This window comes from Cydia pomonella, chromosome 3 (genome assembly GCF_033807575.1).
Source record: "Cydia pomonella isolate Wapato2018A chromosome 3, ilCydPomo1, whole genome shotgun sequence".
Lineage (NCBI taxonomy): Eukaryota > Metazoa > Arthropoda > Insecta > Lepidoptera > Tortricidae > Cydia > Cydia pomonella.
This window is the reverse complement of record NC_084705.1, coordinates 10627080-10651857: the sequence shown is the minus strand read 5'-3', so window position 1 is coordinate 10651857 and position 24778 is coordinate 10627080. Positions and strand designations below refer to the sequence as shown.

Sequence of the window (24778 nt, the reverse complement as noted above, 5' to 3'; positions counted from 1 at the left end):
CCTCGTCATAACGATTATTCACCGATTATGATTAAATGTGCTCGTTGACCACGCACCTACGTATGTCTTGCTAGTGCTGTCCACCATGCATAACAGTCAATGGAAAACTAGTACGAAATTGTACTTGATTGCGCAAGAATATAGTTCGTGTCATCCACGATGACACGCAAATTTGTCAAATCTAACCTTTAATAACATGACATTACGAGTCAAGGCACGCGTCTTCGTGAATGACACGATCTATACTCGTACAGTATTAAAATTAAATGTAAACGCATTGACTGTTCGTCTCTTATGCGTGGCGGGGCAGCGTGTCATCGTATAATCACCGCAGTTAGGGATTTGAACAAAAACTAACAAGATTCATGTGTGGGTGAATCACTTTATTGCTCAATCCATATAAGTTGTTTCACATTTACAATCTAAGCACTACACTTGCTAGCTGAAATTATAACTAGACAGATCCGAAAACATGTGATAGTGAGCGTTTTCATAATTAACTAATTCAAGTTTTAAAAATATAAGATCAATGAAGCTTTAGAAAAACTAATAATTTCAATCGCTGTTAAATACAATCCAAAACAACAGTTAAAGTTTAATAATTATTTAAATAATGAATTTAATATAAAATTAATAGTTAAAATCATTAACGCCTTGAGCAGGATCAAAAAGAAATGATGTGACATTTTTGGTTGAAGAAACGTTACTTTTGACACTGACAGATCTTTATTGTATCGGTGTGACATCTTATAAGCATTGTTCGAATTGGGCCGTGTGATAGATCAAGGGTGGTTATTCGAATCATCAGAGTAACAGTTTGTGAGTCGACACTAATTATTCACTTATAAATGTACACTAAAGTGGAATATTGTGTCCATGACATAACCTATCATTCTAAAGTGTCAAATAATTTTTCGTTTGATTTGAAATTTCATTACCTAGCAGAAATATCAACCTAATCAGTATAAAATTAATTAGGGCCCAAGTCAAAAAAATGATTTCATAAAATTCATACTGCAAATTCCTACAACTATTCCTAGTGATGCTAATAGGTACATACTAAACATTTGGAACCTACGTAATTCAATAAATTTTACTGTGCCCGCTGCGCTGATATCAATAAAAGCATTGTAATAAAATTATATTTTCTACTACTAATCGATACTAGTCTTAAATATCTTGCTTTGATGCTGATTTTAGAAAACGAAGAGATTCTCGATTTGATTTCAGAATTCAAAGTTTTCTCACACTCAAAATTAATTATGAAGGTTGCATTCCATATATGCATAATATGAATGGTTGAAAACCCTTAATGCCCTAAGTCTGATTTTTTCAGAACTGATGTCTTATGTGGGTCATAAGAATTAGGAAAACTTTCTCCTCTATTTCTCTATTTTTCTTATTCTTGAATTAATTTATTTTGATCAATAATGAACATGGAAAGCTCTCAAGCTTTCGGTAGTCGGTTGCCATACAAACTTTTAATTCAGTAAGTCTATAATAGTTACCCACAGTAATGTTATATTTTTGTTTATCCATTAAATTAAAAATGTTAATGGTCCTTTATGCGTTTAATCAGGTATGTATTTATTTATTTTAAAATTTGGAAAATGGACGGAAATGTGGTTCCTAAAATAAAACATAAAATCTACATGACTGATTTTGGCCAGACTCAGGATGGAGAGGAGTTGAATAGTAAATTCACCTCGGGTATTGAACAGTTAGTTGCAAAAGTTGGTAAGCGAACAACGCATATATAATGGGTATGCATAGTACGGTCTTTTTCCCCTTTAACAATAAGTACCTACCTATGTTGCTCCCTTAGCCAATTCAGCTGCTCGCAAATCGCAATTTTGTAAAATCGCTCCATCCATCCTTAAAACGAAATCAGCCAGTTTTCTACGTGTTCTCTACTACTTACAACATATATGTTCTTAAGTGTCAAGCATTACACGCAGTATAAAATGTGACTTGTCGCTCGTTAGCTAGCCCCTTATTTTGACGTTTTAAGGTTGTGCTAAGTGCCGCTTAAATAAAATACGAGTAATACGACTCAGTGCTCTTTGTTTTGTGTTTTAGTAGAATGATTTAGGGTTACTCGTTTTCATAAGGAAAGTACAACGTTTTCATTTAGTTCCCAAAAATCGAGCATTCTCGTGAGTTACATTTGGTAGTCACATATTGTAATTGTCAATCATTCTATTAGGAGAACGTCATCTACTCATCTAAGGAAATCCTAATAAACCGTGAACGCTGGGCGCTGCGCTAGTGATGTCGGGCGCGCACAAGCCGAACGCATTGGAGCTCTGGCGCTAGCTGGGCGCGCCAAGGATGCGCGCCTGTTCCTCTCGTTGTTCCTTATGATACGGTCCTCGTCCTCGTAGTCCTCGGCGTGCTTGCGGGGGGAGAGAGCGCGCGGAGTGCGGGGCGTGCGCGGCGCGCGCGCCGAGCGGCAGCGCGTCAGCGGCCGTGGCTCCTCCGACCACTCATGCACGGACATGTAATAGTGATCCTGTGGACATTTAATTTTCATTACTTAGTATTTTCAAGAGCAAGGAAATATTTAGGAATGTCTGTCCCCAGCGTAACTATGTTTCTTGGGTTAGGTTGATGTATGCCTCCCTATGTGTCAACTTGTCCAGGCTCTAGAACCAGCCCTTTAAAGATAAGATAGGTCATAAAAATTACATTAGGTAATAATGTAAACTTAGCAAGCATTTTTTTGCACAATGCAAAATTCATGTTCCAGAAGATACAACTTAAATTAACTAAGCAAGAAGAAAAAGTATAGTAATAAAGAAAAGGCACGTTTATTTGTAAGCAAAAGTATAATAATTTTAGATACGGCACTTAATAGATTTTTTTTTCAACTTACGAGTAGAGACCATCTAAAAATCTTGTTTTTTGTTAGATTTTAGATACTTTGGTAATAGCATATTTGGATTAGGCGTGTAGCATTTTAAGAATTACGAAGTTCGACTCAACGAGCTCAACTTCGTTTCATCTTGTAACTTCGGCCCTTGAATATTCTTTGAATGTTAAGACCTAATTAGGTACCTATGTACCGTTGCACCGTTGCACACAATTTTTTTTTCTAAGACAGCAGCAAATACTTTGTAGATCTTTGCCAAGTCAGTAAAAAAACAACAGTTGCATATTGTATGAATATTCGTAACATAACAACACTGCTGTTACGATCCTAAAGACATCAAGGGCCCCTGTCCCCGCGCACCACGTTAATTATGAATTATGAAGTTATTTCGATGTTACTGGCAGTCATTTAATCGACAAATAAAAATGTTACAGTAGAAATAGTACCTACATTATTGCAGAGGCCGGGCAAGGGCAATTCGTGGATAAATTTCGATTTCTATCCTGCCGAGGCATATATATAGTGCTTTTCTCCAAACATGCGAGGAAATCAGGTAAAATAATTATAATGTAAGCATCAACCAGCACTCAAATCGAACCTTCACACCAAAAACGTCAAAAACAATTTTCCTCTTTAATTATTTTTTTAAAAGTTAAAGGCACAACTATTCTGCCATTCAGTAGGTACCATTAAGTATTCGCTCATTCAATATAATTGTGCAAAATAGCTGCATTTACAGGCATGAGATCCTTAAAAAAAAAGTTATAGTCTTTGATTTTATTAAACAGTATTCGCACGATCATACACGACGGTCTTACACGACTCTATAAAATAATTGAAATGATGCTGACCGGGTCTTGTAGACGCGGCCCGCGTCTATATTAATTGGCTGTTTGCGTTTTTCTTATTGGATACATGTTTTTAAAAAGTAAAAAACAATACAGTAATAACTTCCTGTCCGCTAAAACACGACAATAATGGTTTGAATTTTTTTGAGTTTGATCATAACGAAGAACTTCCCGTACTATTTTTGCTTCAATAAGATGAACATTTCCGAGCATACTGGAGGAAAATAAATATTTGATAAGTAGCTACTTAAATTACTTGGTACAGAAAAAGGGAACATAGGTATTTGATGTGAGCGAATTTTAAGACAATAATAAACGCATTTATTACGCTAACAAAAGATGAGGCAAGTGCTCCTTCAGTCATATTATTTTAGAAAATAATAAGAATATAAGTTAACTTACCATGACTTGGTGGCGTCCATCGGCTAGGCGTGTGCGTGTGCAAGTGTTTGCCAAGTAAATAAACTACATTAAAAATTACTGCTTATCTGTCTACTAAGTGTCTATATCAAGGTATTTGATTCCAGGTAGTTTTAATGAGTTAATTGAATTAAGCTGCCTAGAATCAAGCACCTTGCGATAGACACCCTGTTGCCGTCGGCGGTGATCTGTGAATCGCTATAACACAACTTGCAAATTGTATGTACACTGTCTGTTAACATTATTGATCATGAAATTCATGAAATGAAACAAGTTTCTGGTGTTAAGTTGTATTAATTCGTAATAATTGTTACATTGTATCTTTTGCTTTCACAAAACTAGATTTTTGTAAATTTTGAGTACATTTATTTTATTATTTCAATCAGAATTACAACTTTATCAAACACCACATATACTTACATAAAAAAATTAATAACGTATTTTTTTAAGAATTACAAGCATATTTCTATGACGAACGGATTGAAATAAAAAATAATAATAATAGTGCCAGAAACTTTAATGCTACATTAGCGGTGTAAGTTTCCTAAATCTGGAATATGGATCGAATTTTATGTATTATATAATATTTGCCGAAAAATAATACAATTATATCCCACGTAGTTCAAAACAAATTTGCCTCTTTTGTGCCCGAAATTTAAGGATCATGACGTCTGCTTGTGACGTATTTCGATCGTTCAAAACCGATCTCGATTTAATATGTAAAAAAATGCGGATCTTTGTATCACCAACTTTCTTAACTTTTGGGAACAAAAGACAAATATATGAAGAACAGGAAATCTGTATACAGGTGATTCAGGAGACGTGTAACATTCAGTCAATGATAAAATTGATAAATTATTGTTTCGTATCAGAATTAGTGAGAAAACTTTTTTTGTGTGTTTTTTACGACAAGCATGCGTGTATGGTTACCCTATAATTAAAATGGAGAAAGAGGCTTTCTCTTTATTAATTAGGTAGGCACTGTATGGTGACCATGACTGAAGAGAATTCAACCTTTACTTAACATATAATTTAAAACAAAAGGTGTGGTTGTTTTACTTTAAAAAAAATGCTTTAATACGATGGTAAACGATCCACTGAGTGTGTAGAGTTAGGTTTGTTCAGGTCTCATGAATCACCCTATATGACCCAGCCAAATAATCAATTTACTGAAATATATAATATTTATTCAAATGCATTTGGGTGAATCAACTTTTTTTGTTTTGTTATCCTGTCCCGTTGTCCAAGGGACAACAGTGGCACAGTTTGTTTGAAGAGACGTTGTATGCTGTTCTATTAACATGCTTAGTAGGGGGCCCATTATGGACATTGGTTATAACGACCACAAAAACGCAAGTTTAATACATTTAAGTACCATAATATCAGTATTTCAATGAACTTTTGTCCCCTGGACAACTAATCGTAACCATGGCAACGAGTGACGCTAAAAAGTTGATTCTCCCATTTACCAAAACGCCATAAAATATAACATAATGCATATTCGCGTCTCGACGGTTTCATTTACGTAATAATTTAGATACACTCGCTATCTACATCTAATCACATTTTAATGATTGTAATAATAATTATAAAACTTTTACACTAGTTACAAAGTCTGGTCAGTCAATCTTGGGGCCACGCATATTCCTTTCACAGCAATTTGTATTTTACAACAGCATTAAGCACAGCAGTAATTAAAAGCTTATATTAATTCAGTGATAGCCCTCCCTGATATAGATGGTCGCATACACATTCCTTTTTTTGGTGTAGTCGCTGTGTCAAGAATCCAGTCTCAAATATCCTCACACTCCAAATAATACTTAGGTGCCTATTTACTTGCAAACAAAAGATAGCGTAGTTATATCTAACACTATCTACTTTCTTCACGTTTAGAAATGAACAAATCCAGTGATAACAGATAACATGAACTGCGACCTACGTACCTACATTTAACATAAAATATAGATATAATAATATAGGTACTAATATCACTTAATAATAGGTACCATATCTTACACATACCGAGAATCTGAAGTACTTATATAGAAACCCAACAAAACATGTAACTACGTGCGGCTAATTTGACTAAGCGGTAAGTGATAGGTAAGTGCAAAATATGGCTAAAATACAACAAATACACAAAATAACACGCTTGTCACATTTTGATGGACATTAAAACACTGACTAAAAGTTTGGTTTAGACTTAGGTATAGAATGTATCTATTGGCACTCATGATTATTTGCATTAATATCAGGAAATTGGATTACTGTTACTGGAAAGGTTCCTTTCGCTTAACATTAACAGCCAGTCTAATAACATGTATACTATAACATGAAATATATTGTCTAAATAAAGATATGCTACAAATTATTGACATCGATTAAAAGTTCAATTTGAATTCAAAAATTCGAATTGCCTGTCGATACTTAATATAATCATTAATCACTCAAAATGGCTAGGTGAAAAAGTATAAGTATAACAAAGTTAAAAATGTACAAAAATGTTGAACTGTTGGTTATAAAAGTTAGTATTTTAGAAGAATTGGAACTCTCCAACAATGGGCTTAACACTGCTGCTGATTCAAATTTTCATCGGACTTCGGTGTCTGCGCAGCTGGCGGCACGGGGCTCTGCAGCAGAATGATACACGTCAATATTTCTCAACCCTTGTTTTTATTTATTCAAATGAATCAGAAAATAACTGTTTAGTTGTTAATAACACACAAAAACAAAACAAAAGTATATGAAAAAAATGTAAATCACATTACTAAACATTAACCGTCTGCAGAAAATAATTTACCCTTCAATAAAATGTGTAAACATATTCTGGCTGAAACAAAAACAAACAAAAAGCAAATGAGTGAGTAAAAATCCTCCACCAAACACAAAATGAAATGAGGAAAACAAGAGAAGTAAAATGAGGAAAAAGTAGAACGAAAGGCCCACACTTAGGAAAAGGCCTCACCTCCTGCCGCGAGTGGGTGTGGCTGCCGGGCAAGGGCGACTGCCCGCTCATCTGTTTGATGTACTCCTTGTCGTCGAAGATCTTAATGTCACCGCCTCCTGGTTTATGTTTAACGTTGTCCATAGATCCAACTTTGCTTTGTGCTTTGAATTCCAATTTTTGATTTTCGATCTGTTCGGAAAAGTGTATGTGCAAATATATATTTAAAAAAAACTGATAAAATGATTTGTACAGAAAGGATAAATATCTGTGACTGGTGATATGATTATTTGGGAGAATCAACTTTTTAGCGTCACTCGTTGCCATGGTTACGATTAGTTGTCCAGGGGACAAAAGTTCATTGAAATACTGATTTTATGGTACTTAAATGAATTAAACTTGCGTTTTTGTGGTCGTTATAACCAATGTCCATAATGGGCCCCCTACTAAGCATGTTAATAGAACGGCATACAACGTCTCTTCAAACAAACTGTGCCACTGTTGTCCCTTGGACAACGGGACAGGATAACAAAACAAAAAAAGTTGATTCACCCATTTATTATCAAGTGATAATCCATTTTTGGTTTGTATGTGCATTTTATGAATTCTATCCTGTTTTTCTATTCAAGTCGATATTGCAGTGAAGTAACATAAACATAAATAAATACTAAACAACATTGCATGCATGTAGACCATATTCACGTGAATCGATATAAGTTTATGTATCGATTTTATAAATAGAAAAGGTGTTAACTTTGCTCAACACAATTTAAAAAAATGACTATTGCAGCAGACTCCATCATTCTCTCATTCCTCGTGTGTTGTGCGAATTTGCTCGTAATAATTAACATCGTCAAGAGATTCTAAACAATCCTTAAAGCGCAAGGAAAAACAGCCAGTGAAAGGCAGCCGCAAACGTATCCGTGGTTTCTGCACAAGTCATCGCGTACCGCAGAACAGAATATAACTCAAAAGTTCACTAACACCCTTCTGACCTATCACAAAACTGACCTTTTTCTCCACATTTTAAGGAAAGATAAATTGATTATTGTCTATGTGATGCCCTCCACCTTCGTAACTGCCATTTTATATACTACAAAACAACAACAACATTTTTAATTTGAGGACAATTTTATCATATTCTATCGACGTGACTCTTCAGTGATACATGTCACAACAGACAAAACAGACAAGTGCAATAAGTGACCTCCAATTTTGTGACCTGCCATTACATAAACTCACATATTGCTAGAAAGCACATTTAGATCAGTAAACCAGTGCAAAATAAGTACTTGTTACTTACTCCTCTCGTCCCTTTCTTAGCTATCACTGTAGGCTAAAGAATATCGTAGTACATTTTAATTTAACTTTATGCAATAGACACAAAATGGCGGTGATAAGAATTTAAATTTTATCTAAACTAAATAACCCTGCAAACTCTTAAGTCTCACAACTACATACATGCTTGATTATACAGTGCTTTGCAAAACCTACATTCTGATTCTATCTCATTGTCTATTTAGCTCTAATGGGTGACTGTCGATCTACTCGTACTCGTTATACCGAAAGCTGACCAATGAATTTGATCTACAATCTTGCGCTCTGATAAACAAAGAAATTACCTTAATAAGTAGTTTATTTTATGTATAAGTAGTTGAATAGTAAGTAATAAACTTAAGTTACCTTAACGGCACCGCCTCCAGGTTTGTGAGTTATGTTTACTGTAGATGCAACCTTAGGCTTGGCTTTATCCTTGAAGTCCAGTTTCACAGTTTCAATTTTCTTATCTCCACCGCCTGGCTTGTACGCAGCATTTTCTAGGGATCCAATCTTCGACTTCGCGTTCCACTCCAATTTTGTAGTTGTAATCTGCAAGAAAATGTTAAATTAGGACTAACATTTATTATCAAACGTCCAGAACATCCTGAACGTTTTTATTCATTGACACATAAAACTCATCGATAGTCCTATCAACTATTTTACCTTCTTAGTTCCACCGCTTGGAGTATAAGTTTCATTCTTAGCAGCAATCCTAGGAGTCGCTTTGAATTCGAGCTTTCTGTTTTCTATCTTGACTTTACCCCCGCCCGGCTTGTACGTCGCGTTGTCCAGAGATCCAATCTTTGATTTAACTGTTTTAATATTTGGCGATGGAGCATTTCCCACTTGGATCTTGTTCATAGGGACTTCTGAAAAGTGAATAGTTACATTAGGCTCTATGAATTGTAATTTAGCCAAAGTAATTATTTTCATTTTATTTTTAAGCGTGTCAAAGATAAATTATTATAACACATATAATATAATTTCAGCTTTAACTTTTATATCACTTACTCTTTTTTTCAGTAGGTTGTGGGTTTTCTGGTGTTTTGACTGTCGCACTTTTGCTAGATGACCGCGAAAGGCTTGGCTTAAGACTGCTGCTTGATTTTTCTTTAGTGGGTAACTTGCTCGCAGTTTTCTTGTTCGGAGACCCAGGAGATCCGTTGAGATCCTAGGCAATAAATTAATGTAAATGTTAATATTTTGATTAAGTATAGATGTGCCGTCGACAACGTTTCCAAAATATCGAAATTTAATATGGAAAATGTATTCTTAAAATTTTTGGGTTTACAAAAATGTATTTCAATTCCGTTTTCGAAATTAAATTAATCCATTTGTAATTTTGATAATTAATTACCTCATTACGTGAGGAAGACATAAAAATACATACATTTCCTTGGGTAGATTCATCCACACCACTGTCGTTGTCACCATCTGTATGAAAAAAAAAACTATGTTAATATATCATGTTGCACGTGCGATATTTTAAATTATGCGTCCTATGCGTAATTTTGACTCATCTCTAAAGCGCAACTATAGATTTTCATGTCAGTTAACCTTTAGGTTATTACCTTTAGGACGTGATTTGGGAGCAGAAGCTATTCTTTTGAGTGTGATAGATTTTTTGGAGTCTGGTGCAGCTGAGGTCATATTTAGTTCTGTGGGCTTGTGTACAGCCAAAGGAGGCTTTGCATCCAGAATGGGAGATTTAGTTTTTGGTGCCGGTGTTACTACTGGTTTTGCTTCTCTGCTTTGTTCAAATCGCGCTTCTGGTTTTGTCTCTACTTTTGGTGTCTTAGGTCGCTGTGGTTCCGGAGTAACACTTTGTGATTTATTGCATATTACTGGACTTGGGCTCGTCTTTTGCTTCAGTTCTGGTGAATCATCACTGCGTGTCAAAGATGGAGAACGATCAAATGAATCAGTTTTGGTCTGATTTGGAATATTTTCCGAAACATTTTTAGCTGATGTTATATTGTTTTGCAAAACTACATCATCATCATCATCTAACTTCTTTTTCGGTATTGCAGTCGGTAGTGTACCTATAAATGACTCGGTCATTTTTGATCCGGAAATTCGTGACTCCGGTCGCTCGATCATATCTTTGGGATCATTAGTTAATCCAGGTTTTATGTTACCTAATGAACTACGTACATTTTCTTGACTGTCTAATTTTCCTTCTTGTATTAGCCCAAGACCGGGACTTCGACTGGCATAGTCCAGTGATGTGCCTCCAATAGAACTGACAGATTTTCTCCGATCATCTTCAACCTTGAGTGGGCTGGGCGCTCCGGGAGCTGCTGCAATACTGTAACTTCTTCCTTTTGGACCCAGCACATCTGTGCCATTTTCTGGGTTACTGTCATTTGGGTTTGTGATTATACCTTGGTTATCCAGATTTGCTGTTTTATTTTGAATTGAGTTTGAAATATCTAGGCCTTTTAAAGATCCTTGAGACGACTGCCGTGAAAGTGGCCCAGTAGTTGGGTTCTGAAATGTTCCGTTTTTAGGTATACCGTTATTAGATTGTTGTGGCAATTGTGGTGGGGGCCTGGCACCGTCGGGCGTGATTGCACCGGCAATCTGTAGTGTAGGTCTAGGGCCAAACTGTAGATTAGTAGGTGGCAGGCCTCTTGGCGATGGCTGAACTGGTGAAGGTGACTGAAGTGGCCTGGAACCCAGCTGAGGCGCAAATGATTGAGGACCAGAAGGACGCAGCGGTTGTTGAGGTCGAATTTGCTGAGGACCAAGAGGCGCTGTACCACGTGTAGGCAGAGGACCAGGCCTGGGAGCAAACTGGGTTGCACCTGCAACTGGTCCACCAGGTTGAAATTGAGGTCTTTGTTGAGGCTGAGGTGGAGCGGCAGGTCTCAATGAAGCTGGTGGAAAGGCTGACCGTGAATCGGCTCGGTTCAGTGGAGGACGTGGTGGAAACTGTGCGGGCCCTGGCACTTCAGGCCCTGCTACGCCGGTAACTGGAGGTCGATTCTCCGTTTGAGCCTTAACAAATAATATCAAATTAAGCAATTTGTCTCCTTTTTACAAAATATTAGGTAGATAAAAATTAAACGTAAACTCTAACGTCAAAACAAAGTCTCTAGTAAGCTTAACATTTTCAAGACTTCAGCAACTGAAACTGAAGTAAAGCGGTATCAGTTAGTTTTTAGTTTCAACGACGCCAGTAAGTACCTAATTTAGTTCGCAAAAGTTTCTTAGATCTCCAATGATAAGATTTTAATTCAGATAAAAGCAGAATTACCGCATTACAGGCCTTGCATGGAAAGCATCATTTCACATTCATGTACCATGATGCCTTCCTTTACTAAAGTGAATCATAAAGGTTGCATGATTTGGAGTACCTAGATTTTGCATGTAGAAGCAACACAGGGCTTATTTTTTTTTTGTGGGTAGGACATTAATTTTAAAGTACCAAATTTTGATTCAATTCATAAATCGGAAAATTCCTAAACATTGGCGATTTTGGCAAGTAATGTATATGAGGAATAAGAGCACGAAGGCGAAACTCGCGTGGGCACGAGGCGGCGACGTCGGTGCCGTCGCCGCGACGCGTTCCAAAATCAAAACAAACTGCTTCATGCAGTTTGCTACACATCCACAACAACAAAATGATATAATAACAATTACTGGCTTTTCAATCAAATTACTGTTAATGGTACATGTACATGGTAATTATTATACTTTTTTTACCTATCCTAAGATACTAACTAGATATAAATAATATACCATAAGTAATTAAGTATACCTTACCTACATAGGTATACCTTACTTAATTGGCTACTTGACAGTTTTTTGTAAATAATGTCAATCGATTTTGATTTCCCTGGGGATCAAATGTCTATATGAGTCATGGCATTTATGCAACACAAGGTCAGAAATTAGGAAGTCTGACGCTCGCACTCGACGATTTAAACGCCTCTATATAAGTACCTATATAACAAAATGATATTGTAATGTGACGTCACATTACATTAGTCTGTCCTAAATGTATGGAAAATCAAGAAAATTGTTATTTTCACCCTGAAATATTGCGTTTAGGTATGTAGTTGTCATACAATTTATTTTTCAATATAATGTAAGGAATCGAATGGTACCATTTTCTTTTTGAAAATAAAAATAAAAGATATTCTTTTGAGTCTTTGGAGTTTTGTATTTTTTTATAATCTCAATATGTCTTTCTAAATTCCATTTTATAATGGATGGTTCATATTCTATAAATAGAAAAATAAAAATGAATGAAATTATTTTAGCATTTTTTTTTTATTTTATAATATTCAACATGTGTCAAGTACCCAATTATGGTACTGCCATGGTGCTATGTCTCTTCTCGTCATTACCTAAGTCTTTAACTATGGTATTAATCTAGTTTTGCATCCATATTTATTCATATTTAATTAAGATCAGTATAGGTAGGTAGGTAATATACGTAGGTACAGTTGTGTGCAATATAATAGCAGTACATAAGAAAATGTAAATTAGGGGAAATTTGCTTGAGGCTCTAAATGAGAGTATTGATAGTGCCACCCATGACAAACCAGGTAGTCGGTCAAAAATAAGCAACAACGTCCGAATGATGGACCACTTGTATACTCTTCGACAAAGATCGTCTTATAGAAAAGTTTGTTTTTTTGGATGACATCAATGACATGGCTTCAGATGTAAAGGTTTGATTGGAAATAATAGACAAGATACTAAATTACAATTATAGTACACAATTGTATTTTTTTCGTGGGGTTCAACGTTTTTATACGAATTTCCGCAAGTTAGTAAAAAAGCCGATTTTCATGATATTATGCTATCATAAATATTGCACACAGCTGTAAGTATGCTCCTCGCTTTGTATCAACCAATGACGTCGATAGATAGACGCAACTTGTCACGAACTCGGCTACTGGGTCAACGAGCTATTCTTTACTAAAATTTATAGTCAGCGATGTTGGTAAAATAAATATATTGTTACGTTTTCTGTCATTTCATATAGGTACACCAAAATATCTTCTAATAGCTTCATATGTTTATATTTATTTACTGTTTCGTGGTGATGACGAAAACGAATTTCGTAGGTAAATACAACTAATACTTTTTTATGAAAACTAGGTATAACCAAATTAGATATTTAGACTTCAACTTCATTAGGTATACATAAATGGTACCTAATGAAAAAGTTTTAAACACAGAAAGTGCATGTAGGTAGAACACGTGGCCCTATAGTAGCTCATAGTAAAGAGAGAACAAAATCCTATTACAAAAAAACAATGCGATTTGATACTGTGTTAAGAATAAATAAAAAATTATGTTGATAGCTAAACAAAAACTTTTAATATCTCGCACAACAATAATACCTATTTATTTATTCTATGCAAAGTATAATGACACAGTAAAATAATACATCACGTTCTTTACAATGGAGCACTAAAATATTTTTATTCAGATATACCGAATTCTTTCGGTTATATTTATCGTTGAAGACGCAAATCGATACTCCTTGGCGTTACAGGAGCTCACAGAGAATTTATTTGTCGCGTGCTCGAATATCTATACCGCTCGTCAAATTTTACATCCGAAGCTTGTAAAACTTGGCAATAACAATATGCCACATTTCATATTTATGATCACAAAATTATGGCTTTCAACCATAGGTACAAACGGTATAAAACGCCTCACGTTCCAGAAATAAAAACCCTAAAAGCTAATCTAATAATACCAATAAAGCACCTAAATGAAAAAAGTTTCTAATAGTTAATTGGTTATGTTTATTACAAAAGTCGGAATTGCGAAAGAGTTTTCCACAAGTCAGTAATAGTTGCTCGAGTCATGGACGTCATGGTGGTTTCGTTTAACGTATCGCGATGGAGTTCAATTGATTACTTAACAGTTTAAGGGCGCCGAAAAGGCGTGCCTTGTTCGTTTTGTTAGGCTGCCGCGAAACATTACTACTACTGATTTGATTCACACTGAACTGGCACGCACATATAGAAAACGAGTTTATGAGTAACGAATTTTACCTCATTAATTGTGATCGTGTACAAGTAAGTGCAGAACATTTTGTGTGCTCAAGGTGCTAGTATAACCCTTGGCTTACCCGGTTAACGTTGTTAGTCTCCATTGTTGACTAAATAATTTGTTATTAATGACAAAACAATGATTTAATTGTAAAATTTCTATGTCATCATTTCTTCGTCGACGAGGTGACCGCCTATTTCGATAGGTCCTTGAAACTATAAAGACAATAAAAACATATTAATTTGAGGCAAGGCAAGACTACTGTTGCTCATAAAACATGTTTTCGTGGTTCAATGATTGGCGCACACTGAGCCATATGAAAAATATTTTTGGCAGTGAAATGTTTTGATTAAAATTGCAAATGTAGTAGTGCTCCTACGTATAGTATTTATAGTGAAATGATTCCTGAAGCATGAGTCTGACTTCTAAAAGCAAATGTGACGTTTTTAATAAATACGATTTAATTACACTTTGTAAAGCCAACCCCTAAAACGAGGTCTAACCCCCTTATTCATAAACGTCTACTAAAGTTGACAAGCAGCTAATAATCGTTTGTCACTTTCCATCATACCAAAACGTGGGAAAGTGACAAACGATTATTAGCGGCTTGTTAACTTTAGTAGATGTTTATGAATAAGGCGGCTTGTATGTGCACGTGTAACAGAAATTCTTGAGTGCTATAGCATTCGTAAATCGTCAACTAGTGATTAGTGAACAGTTATTATAACTAATAATCAAAGCCCGTACATAATAGTTAACAATAAGATTACTAAGTAATTTTTTTCAACAATTAACAAAAAGTATCATAACTAAAAATAACCGTAACTCCTAAGTACACATTACGAATGTTACTGTTTGACCGTGAAACCTAAGTTGTAAATTACCGGACGCACCCTTGGGAGCACCTAGTTGGGCCGGTCTGACCTTCAAGGCTTCATTAAGTGCCTATGCTTTCACAGAAACATATTGCGTTCCAAAATTAATAAAGGATGAAATTTGATTATTTTCAAATAGAATGGTGATTACATCATATCGGTGTAGTTTAATCGTCCTTTTAAAATCATATTACTTATTCCCAATTAGAGCGACATCATTTCTCGAGAACTGAGCATGCCTCTTCATTATCGAGACAGCGTGACTACACAGATAGCATTTATCACATCACCTGTTTCCGTTTATCGGTACTAAACGCAATATCAACGCGACGTAGGGCTTCGATAAACGATTTAAAGAAGTAGTCATTATATACAAAAAGGGGAAAGTTTTGAACACAAATAGAGTAATCAGTCAAAATACACCTACACGCACTTACACCGAAAGAAAGTTTAGCTAAGACGAACTCTCTTCTTACTAATATTTTATTATGACTGCAGAATGGATGAATATGATACAAGTTTAAGTAACTGATCACTCTAAATATTAGGTCATAAATTATAAGAAAAAAAAACTAAAATAAATAAATAATTTAATTAGAACGCATTCTCCCTCTTGCTGTTTATTATGATCAGTAATATTATGCACTAGTACGTTCATAATATGAGCGTCATAAAAGTCATAAAAGTTTCCTATTAATATATTATATTAGAACGTTCATGAACATGTTTATAGGCAATATATAGCGGAGAGAGTTAATATGTCCAGTTTATTATTATAGATAATTAAACGTATGTGTAAGTATTCACTGTAAGTACCTATGATGTGGTTTTTTGTGTTATATATCGGGCCAGAGGGTAATATCGACCGGTTTTTTTTTCAGCTCATGACATGACCACTTATTTAAAGAGTGGCAAAATTACCGATTCAATATGCAAAATTTCAAATGGAGACTGCTTTATTGTTAGAATGGACATACTCGTATTTAAGATTTGATGTCACAATCTGTCAATGCGAAAATGCAGTCCAGTCGAGTGCTAGGCACAAGAAGAAGCATGAAAACACGAGCGTCATAAGAACGTGGCGTCAGTGGTCGCCGTGACGCGGAGCTCGGAGAGTTCTGCCAAGTGACTCAGCCTCCGGCCACTCGATATAAGACGCGCCGGTATCTACGAGAACGCAGTTCGTATCAAACCTCCGTCTTGTGATTACAGTGATTACGCGAATGTTTGTCAACGGCGTCGACGCTATCAGTCGTCGATTGGACAACATCAATTTAAACTATACAAGTACGTTTATTTTATTTATGATTTTTTGGCTTTCTAATTTTCGATTCGACATTCTGACAGCAGATTAATATACTTAGTATGTTTATTTTTATCTATATGTAATTGAGGCACAGTATTCAAATAAAAGGTTTTAATAACCTTCGCACCCTTAGCAGAAAATATCACCAAACCGTGTTGCCGAGCGAAACATGAAACTTTCCTTTTATCCGATTAATACGAACAACTGTGCGAATTCATATGTTACGGTACGCGATGTAAATGCTATCTCAGATTGGTTTAATCTTCAAGTGTGAAGTATTAATTCAAATATATTCGTGTTACAGCAATGCAACCCAAAGCTGAAAGACCGCCGGTGTGCCCGAAGACGAAGTTGCCCCTTCTGCACCTGACGCCGTCAGACAAGAAGGCGGACGGCAGCCCGCACCAGGGCGCCAACGACCCTTGGCTGCTCAAACCCCACCACGATATCCCGCCTACACCTCCCCCGCAGGCTGAGCCCATCCAGATGTACCCCGAGCGAACCGGGTAGCTCGCAAAACCAGCGAGCGTTCTCGATTATGAATATTGATCAAAATATACTTTCATATGGCAAGTTGCCATCGCGTCGGAAGACGGACATTTATACAAAGGCGTGTAAAAATAAGCCTTACTCCATTTTATTGAGGAACTACGTAAATACAAGTGGTGTCGGGACAGGACTTTGACCGCCGGATCCAGTGTGGACCTCGTTTTGCTCAAACGTGTCAAATGGAATGTCGGTGGAAAATTGGAAATGAATGTGATGTAAAGTTTAGAAGACTTACGCGAGTTACAGACAGCTAATATTTAGTTAGATTACTTACTTATTTTCCTATCGGTGATACATTGTAAAGATTCAATACAAATGACAATAATACATAGATGAATTAAGTAACATACTCATAATTATACAACTTAGTGTGTATGCAACTAACCGCCAACAATTTTGTTGCCTACTACTTATTAAAATTCTGCGAATAATTTTTTAAAATAAAATTAGAACAAATAATTTATGTGTACTCTATTTTTATTTTCCATTTCTAATAATTGTAGGGATCATTACTATAATATTCAAATAATTTAGAAGAGAAATTGTCTAAGTAACATTTTACAGTCACGCGGTAAAAAGAGATGGATAGTCTGCCTGTCTTTTCTCATAGGAACTAACGTGTGTATTATGTATATTCCACGGTACCATATAGTTGATCGACAAACACGTCACGCCACATCGTACGTCTAGGCACTTATTCTTCAATAAAACAGTATATCGATGTACAGTCAGCATCAATAGTAGCGGATGAAACAACGCGTCAAAAGTATCTGACATCCTGGATAACTTTTCCAAATATAGATAAATCTCTAAAATTTACGTTCAAAAGTATATATTTTACGGTCTTAGTTGTTATATATTAAAGACATCACTTTTTGATAAACCGTTACAGAATGGTAGATAGATAATTATGAAGCGTTATTTTATCCGCTACTTTTGATGCATGTACCTATCTATCAGTTCTTAAAGATTGAATAAAACTTTCCTATAAACATTGTAACTACCTATGCAAGTTTTATTGGATAAATAGATATATATACATACTCGTGTAGCTAGTAATATGCCCTTAAAAGCCATTAGCTCTACCTAATCGCTTGTTACGGCGATAAAAGTCAGCATGACACGGAATCCCCACAGCTATTAATTTTGCAACCCGATTCTTGTGAAATTCGTCTGAACGGGTTCCGAACTTTCATTCCTGGCTAATTTATTCTTAAACAGGAAATAAGTAAATAAATTAGCTAAACTCACTTTCGTATGTGAAATACACATTTTCAATTAAAGATATGCAGATACATATCAACTTAGCTAAGAGTCTTGTCCAAGACTAAGTTAATATTTACTTTTTCATGAAGAGTGCAGAAAAAAAAACGTATAATAAATTATTAACCAGGGGATGAAATGATGCCTTTCACCCGAGTTAAACACCCAACTTTTCATTTCGAATACAAGAAAAGTAAACCACTTGTTGTTTAAAAAAACATGACTATGTATAAACTTTTATGAGGGTACTTTCAAGAAATATTTAAAAAATATATCAATACGGGGAGTTAAATATCAGAAAAATCACCAAATTTCAATTGCTTCTCGTAAAATAAAGTGAAAAAAACGCAGTTGTTAAGTAAAATGAACTCCATAGAACAACAATGACCCACTTTCAGAGAATGACAAATGAAAAAGTAAGTATATTATATTTTAGGGGTTTGTACCAAAAAGGTACAAAAGGAACCCTTATGGTGCGAATCTGTCCGTCCGTCCGTCTGTCTGTCTGTCACATCGCTAAATATCAAGAGAACCACTTAAGCTATCTAACTATGTTATTAAAGTTATGTTATAAAAAAAAATACTTTCAATGTGTCTGGGTTAGCGTTTTTAATGGGTAACTTATTCCAAATTTCAAATCGATATTTGGAATAGGTTACCAATGAAAAAATGTAATAACATAAGTATATGAGCGCTGGTGGCCTAGCGGATGAGCGCTGGTGGCCTAGCGGATGAGCGCTGGTGGCCCAGCGGATGAGCGCTGGTGGCCTAGTGGTAAGAGCGTGCAACTTGCAATCCGGAGGTCGTGGGTTCAAACCCCGGCTCGTACCAATGAGTTTTTCGGAACTTATGTTCGAAATGTCATTTGATATTTGTCGTCGCTTCTCGGTGAAGGAAAACATCGTGAGGAAACCGGACTAATACCAACAAGGCCTAGTTTACCCTCTGGGTTGGATTGGAAGGTTAGATGGCAGTCGCTTTCGTAAAAACTAGTACCTACGCCAAATCTTGGAATTAGTTGTCAAGCGGACCCTGGGAGCCTTCCCATGACCCGTGACAAAATGCCGGGACAACGCCAGGTAGACGATTTTTAATAACATAACTATGGAAAATGCCCAATGTGAAGAGGGGGCAATATTTCAAAATCTAGTGACTAGGTCAAGTCATTTCAGTCATTTGAAAGAGCTTAAATTGATCATTCCAAAACATTTTATTTTTAATTTTATTGTAGTGGAAAAAAAAATATGAAAAAAAATATCATCCCCCCCCCCCTATCTCCGAAGTTTACCGAAGAAAAATTATGAAATTTTGACATAATATTAACATTACTATAAATAGTACAGGAAAAATATAATCAGACCTCTATCTTGATAACTTTTTTTTAATTGACAAAAAACTTTACCGAATTCAGTTTGCAATTTAACCTTTTTGAAATAGGTTCACATGATAGAGAATTGTCCTCAAGTAACCAACATTTTGCCAATAGATGGCGCTGTACACAATTATACTTAGTATAGATACTTCTGATCAAGTCTTTCGCTTTCGCCTTTATAGTTAAAGTACACTAGACCTGTATAGAGTAGTCGAATGTCCTAGATTATCACTTTGAACCAAATAATAATACCTACTTATAATGACCAATTGAGCGTTTATTTTAAAATAAGTATATGAAAAGTTTAGGTTATACCTACGGTAGGTTAAGTAACCATTGTAGGTTATATACGACATATGGTCTTCCTATTCCTACTACTCATAATCAGGCAAACATTATTCTACTAATTACTAGCTATTACTAACTAAATAATGCCGGGCACATCGAAACTATTCGAAACCTCTTAAAAGTGTTATAGGTCGAATTGTGCGTGCGGCAAATAATACGTAATAACTGTAATAAGAAACCTTCGTAGGTGACATGGTTTAATCAATTTAAAACACGAATTAGTTACGATTGAAACATTACGTAGCAGGTAGGAACATTTCATCGCGATAACGAGCAATTTCTAGGTAAAAAGCAAATAAAAATTTCCCCGTGTTTAACTGCATTTCATCAATAAAACTTATACCTATGCTGAGGAAAGACCTGTTTGTATATGGGTTTCCGTCAGAAAATATGTATATTTTTTGTTGAAAAGTTATTTAACCCTTCGGTTGTGAAACCATACAACATCTGAAGGCGAAACCGGCTCATGATGTGTTGGGGTAGTTTTAAAATAGCGCGTTGATTATAGGTACTTACACTTTTGACCTTTAGTAATTTTATACTAGGTAGGTAATTACTCGAAACCCTACTAAGCCACATGTTAAAAATATCCACATGTAGAATCACGGAAGGACCCAAGGGACATAAATTGAAGATGTATCAAAATAGCATATCGTAGATAAAGTAAGTACCAATGTTAATTATTGAGTATAGTATCGTGTCACGTAATTAGATTAAATACATTTAAAAACGTAAGTAGCTAATGCTAATCAGTAACACCGGGAAAAACTAGTACAAGTACCTAAATAATAAATGAGGAAATCCGAAATAGGTCAACGCTCTTTGAGTCAGTCACCCTTACAACGACCGTCACCCTCACAGCATGCAGCAGTGACAGAGACTTGTCTTACAATTGAAACAACGATTACTTCAATGTAGGTAAACTACATGCCCCTTATCCTGTTAGTCTCTTATCCCATCTCATTTAGGTTCGGCAACGTTCTGATGTTCCTGGGTGTAGGTATAGAGATTTTACAAATAGAGTGTCGGACCCACTAACATAAAAATGTACTACGGTCGGACCAAGCTAATTGCATTATAGAGGGTAGCTAACTACCTACCCTTCATTCTCTGCATGACATTTGGAATGACAAAGTGTGGTAATAGTTAATTAATGTCAAATTTCTATGAAAATATGACGTTTATGCTTCTTACTTTATTCTGTTCAACTTGTTCAAGTCAGTGATGCTAAGTTAGATTAGATGGAGTCTATCAAACGAAGGACTTTACAATAATACGTATATGTACTGTCCAAATAGGTAAACTGAATTGTTACTGGGTAACGCTGCCAATATTCTGAGCACCATTTAGATTAGGAGCATTTTTTATTTATAAGTTTGTTTTAAGTTTTATATAGTAATATAGGTAGTTTATCTATTTGTTATTTAAGTTTATTGTATTTTATAATTTTGTTTCGTCCCAAGAAAATAAGTTACTTATAAGTAGTAATTACAAATTTAGTACTGGTTAAATACGTTTTTAGATAACTAGACAAATTAGCCCCATTTGGGTACATCGCTTTACATTAATTCTCTTAAACACCAAAACACCGCCTACAGTACTATTAAGGCGCTCAATAAATTCAAATTACTGTAGTTTGTTCATCCCTGTCCGCTCCCAAAAAGTGGTTAATTGCGCCGTGGGTGTCGCTGCGTGCGATTCGTCAAGTGATCCAATTGCCGGCAGCACGGATAGCTGGCGATGGCGTCCAGTGCCTGACTCACTAACGAATGTAACATCCGCCATGACAGGTTCCTAATGTTCCTATTTTATCTCTGTAGACATATGTATAACGAAAAACAACGCTTGCACGTAACTGCACTTAACTTCATGTTCGCACATGTAGGTTGATACCATTTATCTACAGATTATTAAACGATCCGACATACAGGATATAATATCTGACAACAAAGGTTACTAGTATCTAGACATACTCTGTGAGGAGCTACAATCTATCCTTTTCAATAAGACGCAATTCGACTTATCAGTGGATAATAACGGTAAATTTAGAATTCTGACGCACCTAGCACATTGACATTAATCCGGCATTGACGTACGATACGTAATTAAATATTACTTGTCTTTTCTACAAGCTTTATTGATTGTATAGCTGCTTGTAATATGCTTACAATACCATGGGTAACCGGTATTCATCAATACAGATTAACGTATTTTTTGATTATTTTTTGGTAATTATGTGTACATCTTGGTGATTCCCATTTAACCCGTTAAAATGGTAATTAGTGCCGCACTCGGTACCAATACAATTACACAAAGCAATAACTAAACCACCCTTGAACATTCGACAGTGCTCTAACTGATGATAAGCGAGTGCTCGATCGATATTTACGTAAATTTATCCAATAACTACATTGTTTACGTCAACGTGAGTGATATCGAACGTCAAGTACTAGAATGTTCGATGTGTTTCGGAACTATTTTAAAGCCTGGTCAGTGCCGGTGCAGTTTTATTGACACTAGATTTACACTTACCTGGCGATTAAGAAGTCACGTTTAATTTATAGTAATGGAGTAGCTTATGCCAATGATATTTTAGTGGAGGGTCGCGACCCGCTGTACCACCGGCGAGACTCCGTGTGCCTGATGTGTCGGCCTCTATCGGCGACTGAAGTTACGGGAAGACGAACTAAATGGATAGAGACGGCACAGCCACATTTAATCCTTAAGTCTAAACTTAGTCCTGGTTGTGTAACTAAGTAATTCAATTAACTAATGCTTCTGCATATGTAATTATACGTTTTATAGTTTTTCAGGAGCATTTATTTTTTACAGCTCTATTATGGGTAAACTTCATAAGAATAGAACAATAATTCCGTTATTAAAATTATTAGTAGCATGCCGTTATTACAGCTACTTTTATTTTTGTTTTGTTGCACTGGCACGTGTCTATGCATTCATAACACTTCACGAGGGTGTGTCCTGCGCCCTGAAAATGGTGCGCGCGCACCATCGGACAATTGCCTAAGGAATACCTATTTGCTCTCCTTTCAAGCCTTTACCGATAGTTAAATGTATTGCTGTCCTTTTTCATACAGTAGCATATGCGAGGGAGACAAAATGTCCAACATTCGAAACGTAGTTGAAAACTTTCTTCTACTAAAAACAAAAGAGCAATAACGAATTCCGAAAAGAGGATTTTATGAGTCATTCCATTTGAGTCACGTTTTATCGTCGTTAGTTGTTATGGCTTAGATCTACCTTCAATGACTTTTGACTTGGGCCACGAATATCTTGTGACGTGAAGAGTCTTATGAGATGACTCAACTCTGCCAGTTGCCGTCGCTTGAACTTGACCTTTGAAGCTACTTTTATTTTTAAGAAATCTTCACCGCACTTCTTGCTTGTACCTTATGCCACTAGAACATGACTAAAGTTACGTCGATCAAAGTTGTCATTAGAGATGAGTCAAACATACTTAACTACTTACTTACAAAATTACGTGAACTTGTGCACTTGACCTCAGCCATTTACCTGTAACAACAAAAAGACAATTAGGCAATTTATTCGAATAAGGCATTTTGAACTCACGGAAGTCAAATAACCGGTGAAGTATGACTGTAAAGTTGGAAATTAATCACTTGCGACGTCGTTTTTCCTACAGCTAACTACACTACGTGTAATTGGTCAATAAAATATCTACGATGAAAACGTAAGGTAGCACGACACACCTATATGTATTAGAGCTTAGTTAATTTATGGTTGTTGTCGTACAGTTAATGTACAACATTATGTAAGTACCGTATGTACCACCAGGTAAGTACTTGTAATTTATATCCAACCTACAAACGTAGTGACATTAGATTAGAATGATATTTAAATCATGTTATTTATTTACATGTCGTGCGTCTCGATAACGTATATCGATATCAGTGTACGTTCGAATTGGCCTGCTAACCTATTTAAATAATTATTGCCAACTTTCGGGAAATAATAGTTTTTAAACAAGGGTACGGCTAAAGGTTTGACAGTACTTACTACATAGTTGCATATAGCCTATGCCATAATAAATCTGTACCTACATAGACTGGACGACCGGTCTGGTCTAGTGGCACAAAGTAAATAGCGGCGGCGTGCGTTTTTTATTTTGTGCTAGTGGGCAGTGACCCTGGCTATGAAGCCGATGGTCCTGGGTTCGAATTTCGGTAGGGCATTTATTTGGGTGATGAGCGCAGATATTTGTTCCTAAGTCATGGGTGTGTTCTTTATATTTAAGTATTCTACACCTTTTTTTAGGTATCTTTATGTTATTTAGACTCTAAATAGGAGGAAAAAAACTGTCCCAAAATATCCATACTTTTAAATGATAACGTAATGGAAATCAAAATCTTGGGACACTTTTCTCGTATTAAAATCGAAAGAGTAGAAATAACATTAATAAAAAATCTGAAAAAAAAGTGTATTGTACAACCATGGGCGTCGCCAAGGGGGATCAGGGAGGGGGCAGGTGCGCCAGAATAAAATTTCTAACTATATGTAGCGGTCCCTTGTGTATAACTTTAAATAAAATTGCCCACTAACTTGACGAGTTGATTCGTTTTAATAGTTGTCAACTTGAAAAAGCGGCCAAGTGCGAGTCGGAA

At 35.8% G+C, this 24778-nt stretch overlaps 1 protein-coding gene across 6 annotated transcripts; it reads right to left on the bottom strand.

Moving 5' to 3' along the window:
• Positions 1 to 362: 362 nt before the first annotated feature.
• On the bottom strand, positions 363 to 22813 carry LOC133516042 (microtubule-associated protein tau-like). 6 transcript variants are annotated; one of them, XM_061848755.1, is made up of 10 exons: positions 22671 to 22813; positions 14505 to 14640; positions 9976 to 11404; positions 9795 to 9838; positions 9416 to 9575; positions 9068 to 9273; positions 8768 to 8953; positions 8388 to 8420; positions 7106 to 7276; positions 4415 to 6770 (listed from the first exon to the last, which is right to left on the bottom strand). In XM_061848755.1, the coding sequence occupies exons 2-10, from the start codon at positions 14526 to 14528 to the stop codon at positions 6705 to 6707; spliced, it is 2319 nt and encodes a 772-aa protein (XP_061704739.1). In that variant the 5' UTR covers positions 14529 to 14640; positions 22671 to 22813; the 3' UTR covers positions 4415 to 6704. The 6 variants fall into 6 exon arrangements, with proteins under 6 accessions (XP_061704737.1, XP_061704738.1, XP_061704739.1 ...); XM_061848753.1 differs by lacking the exons at positions 4415 to 6770; positions 7106 to 7276 and adding an exon at positions 363 to 2512; XM_061848757.1 differs by lacking the exon at positions 7106 to 7276.
• Positions 22814 to 24778: the final 1965 nt, after the last annotated feature.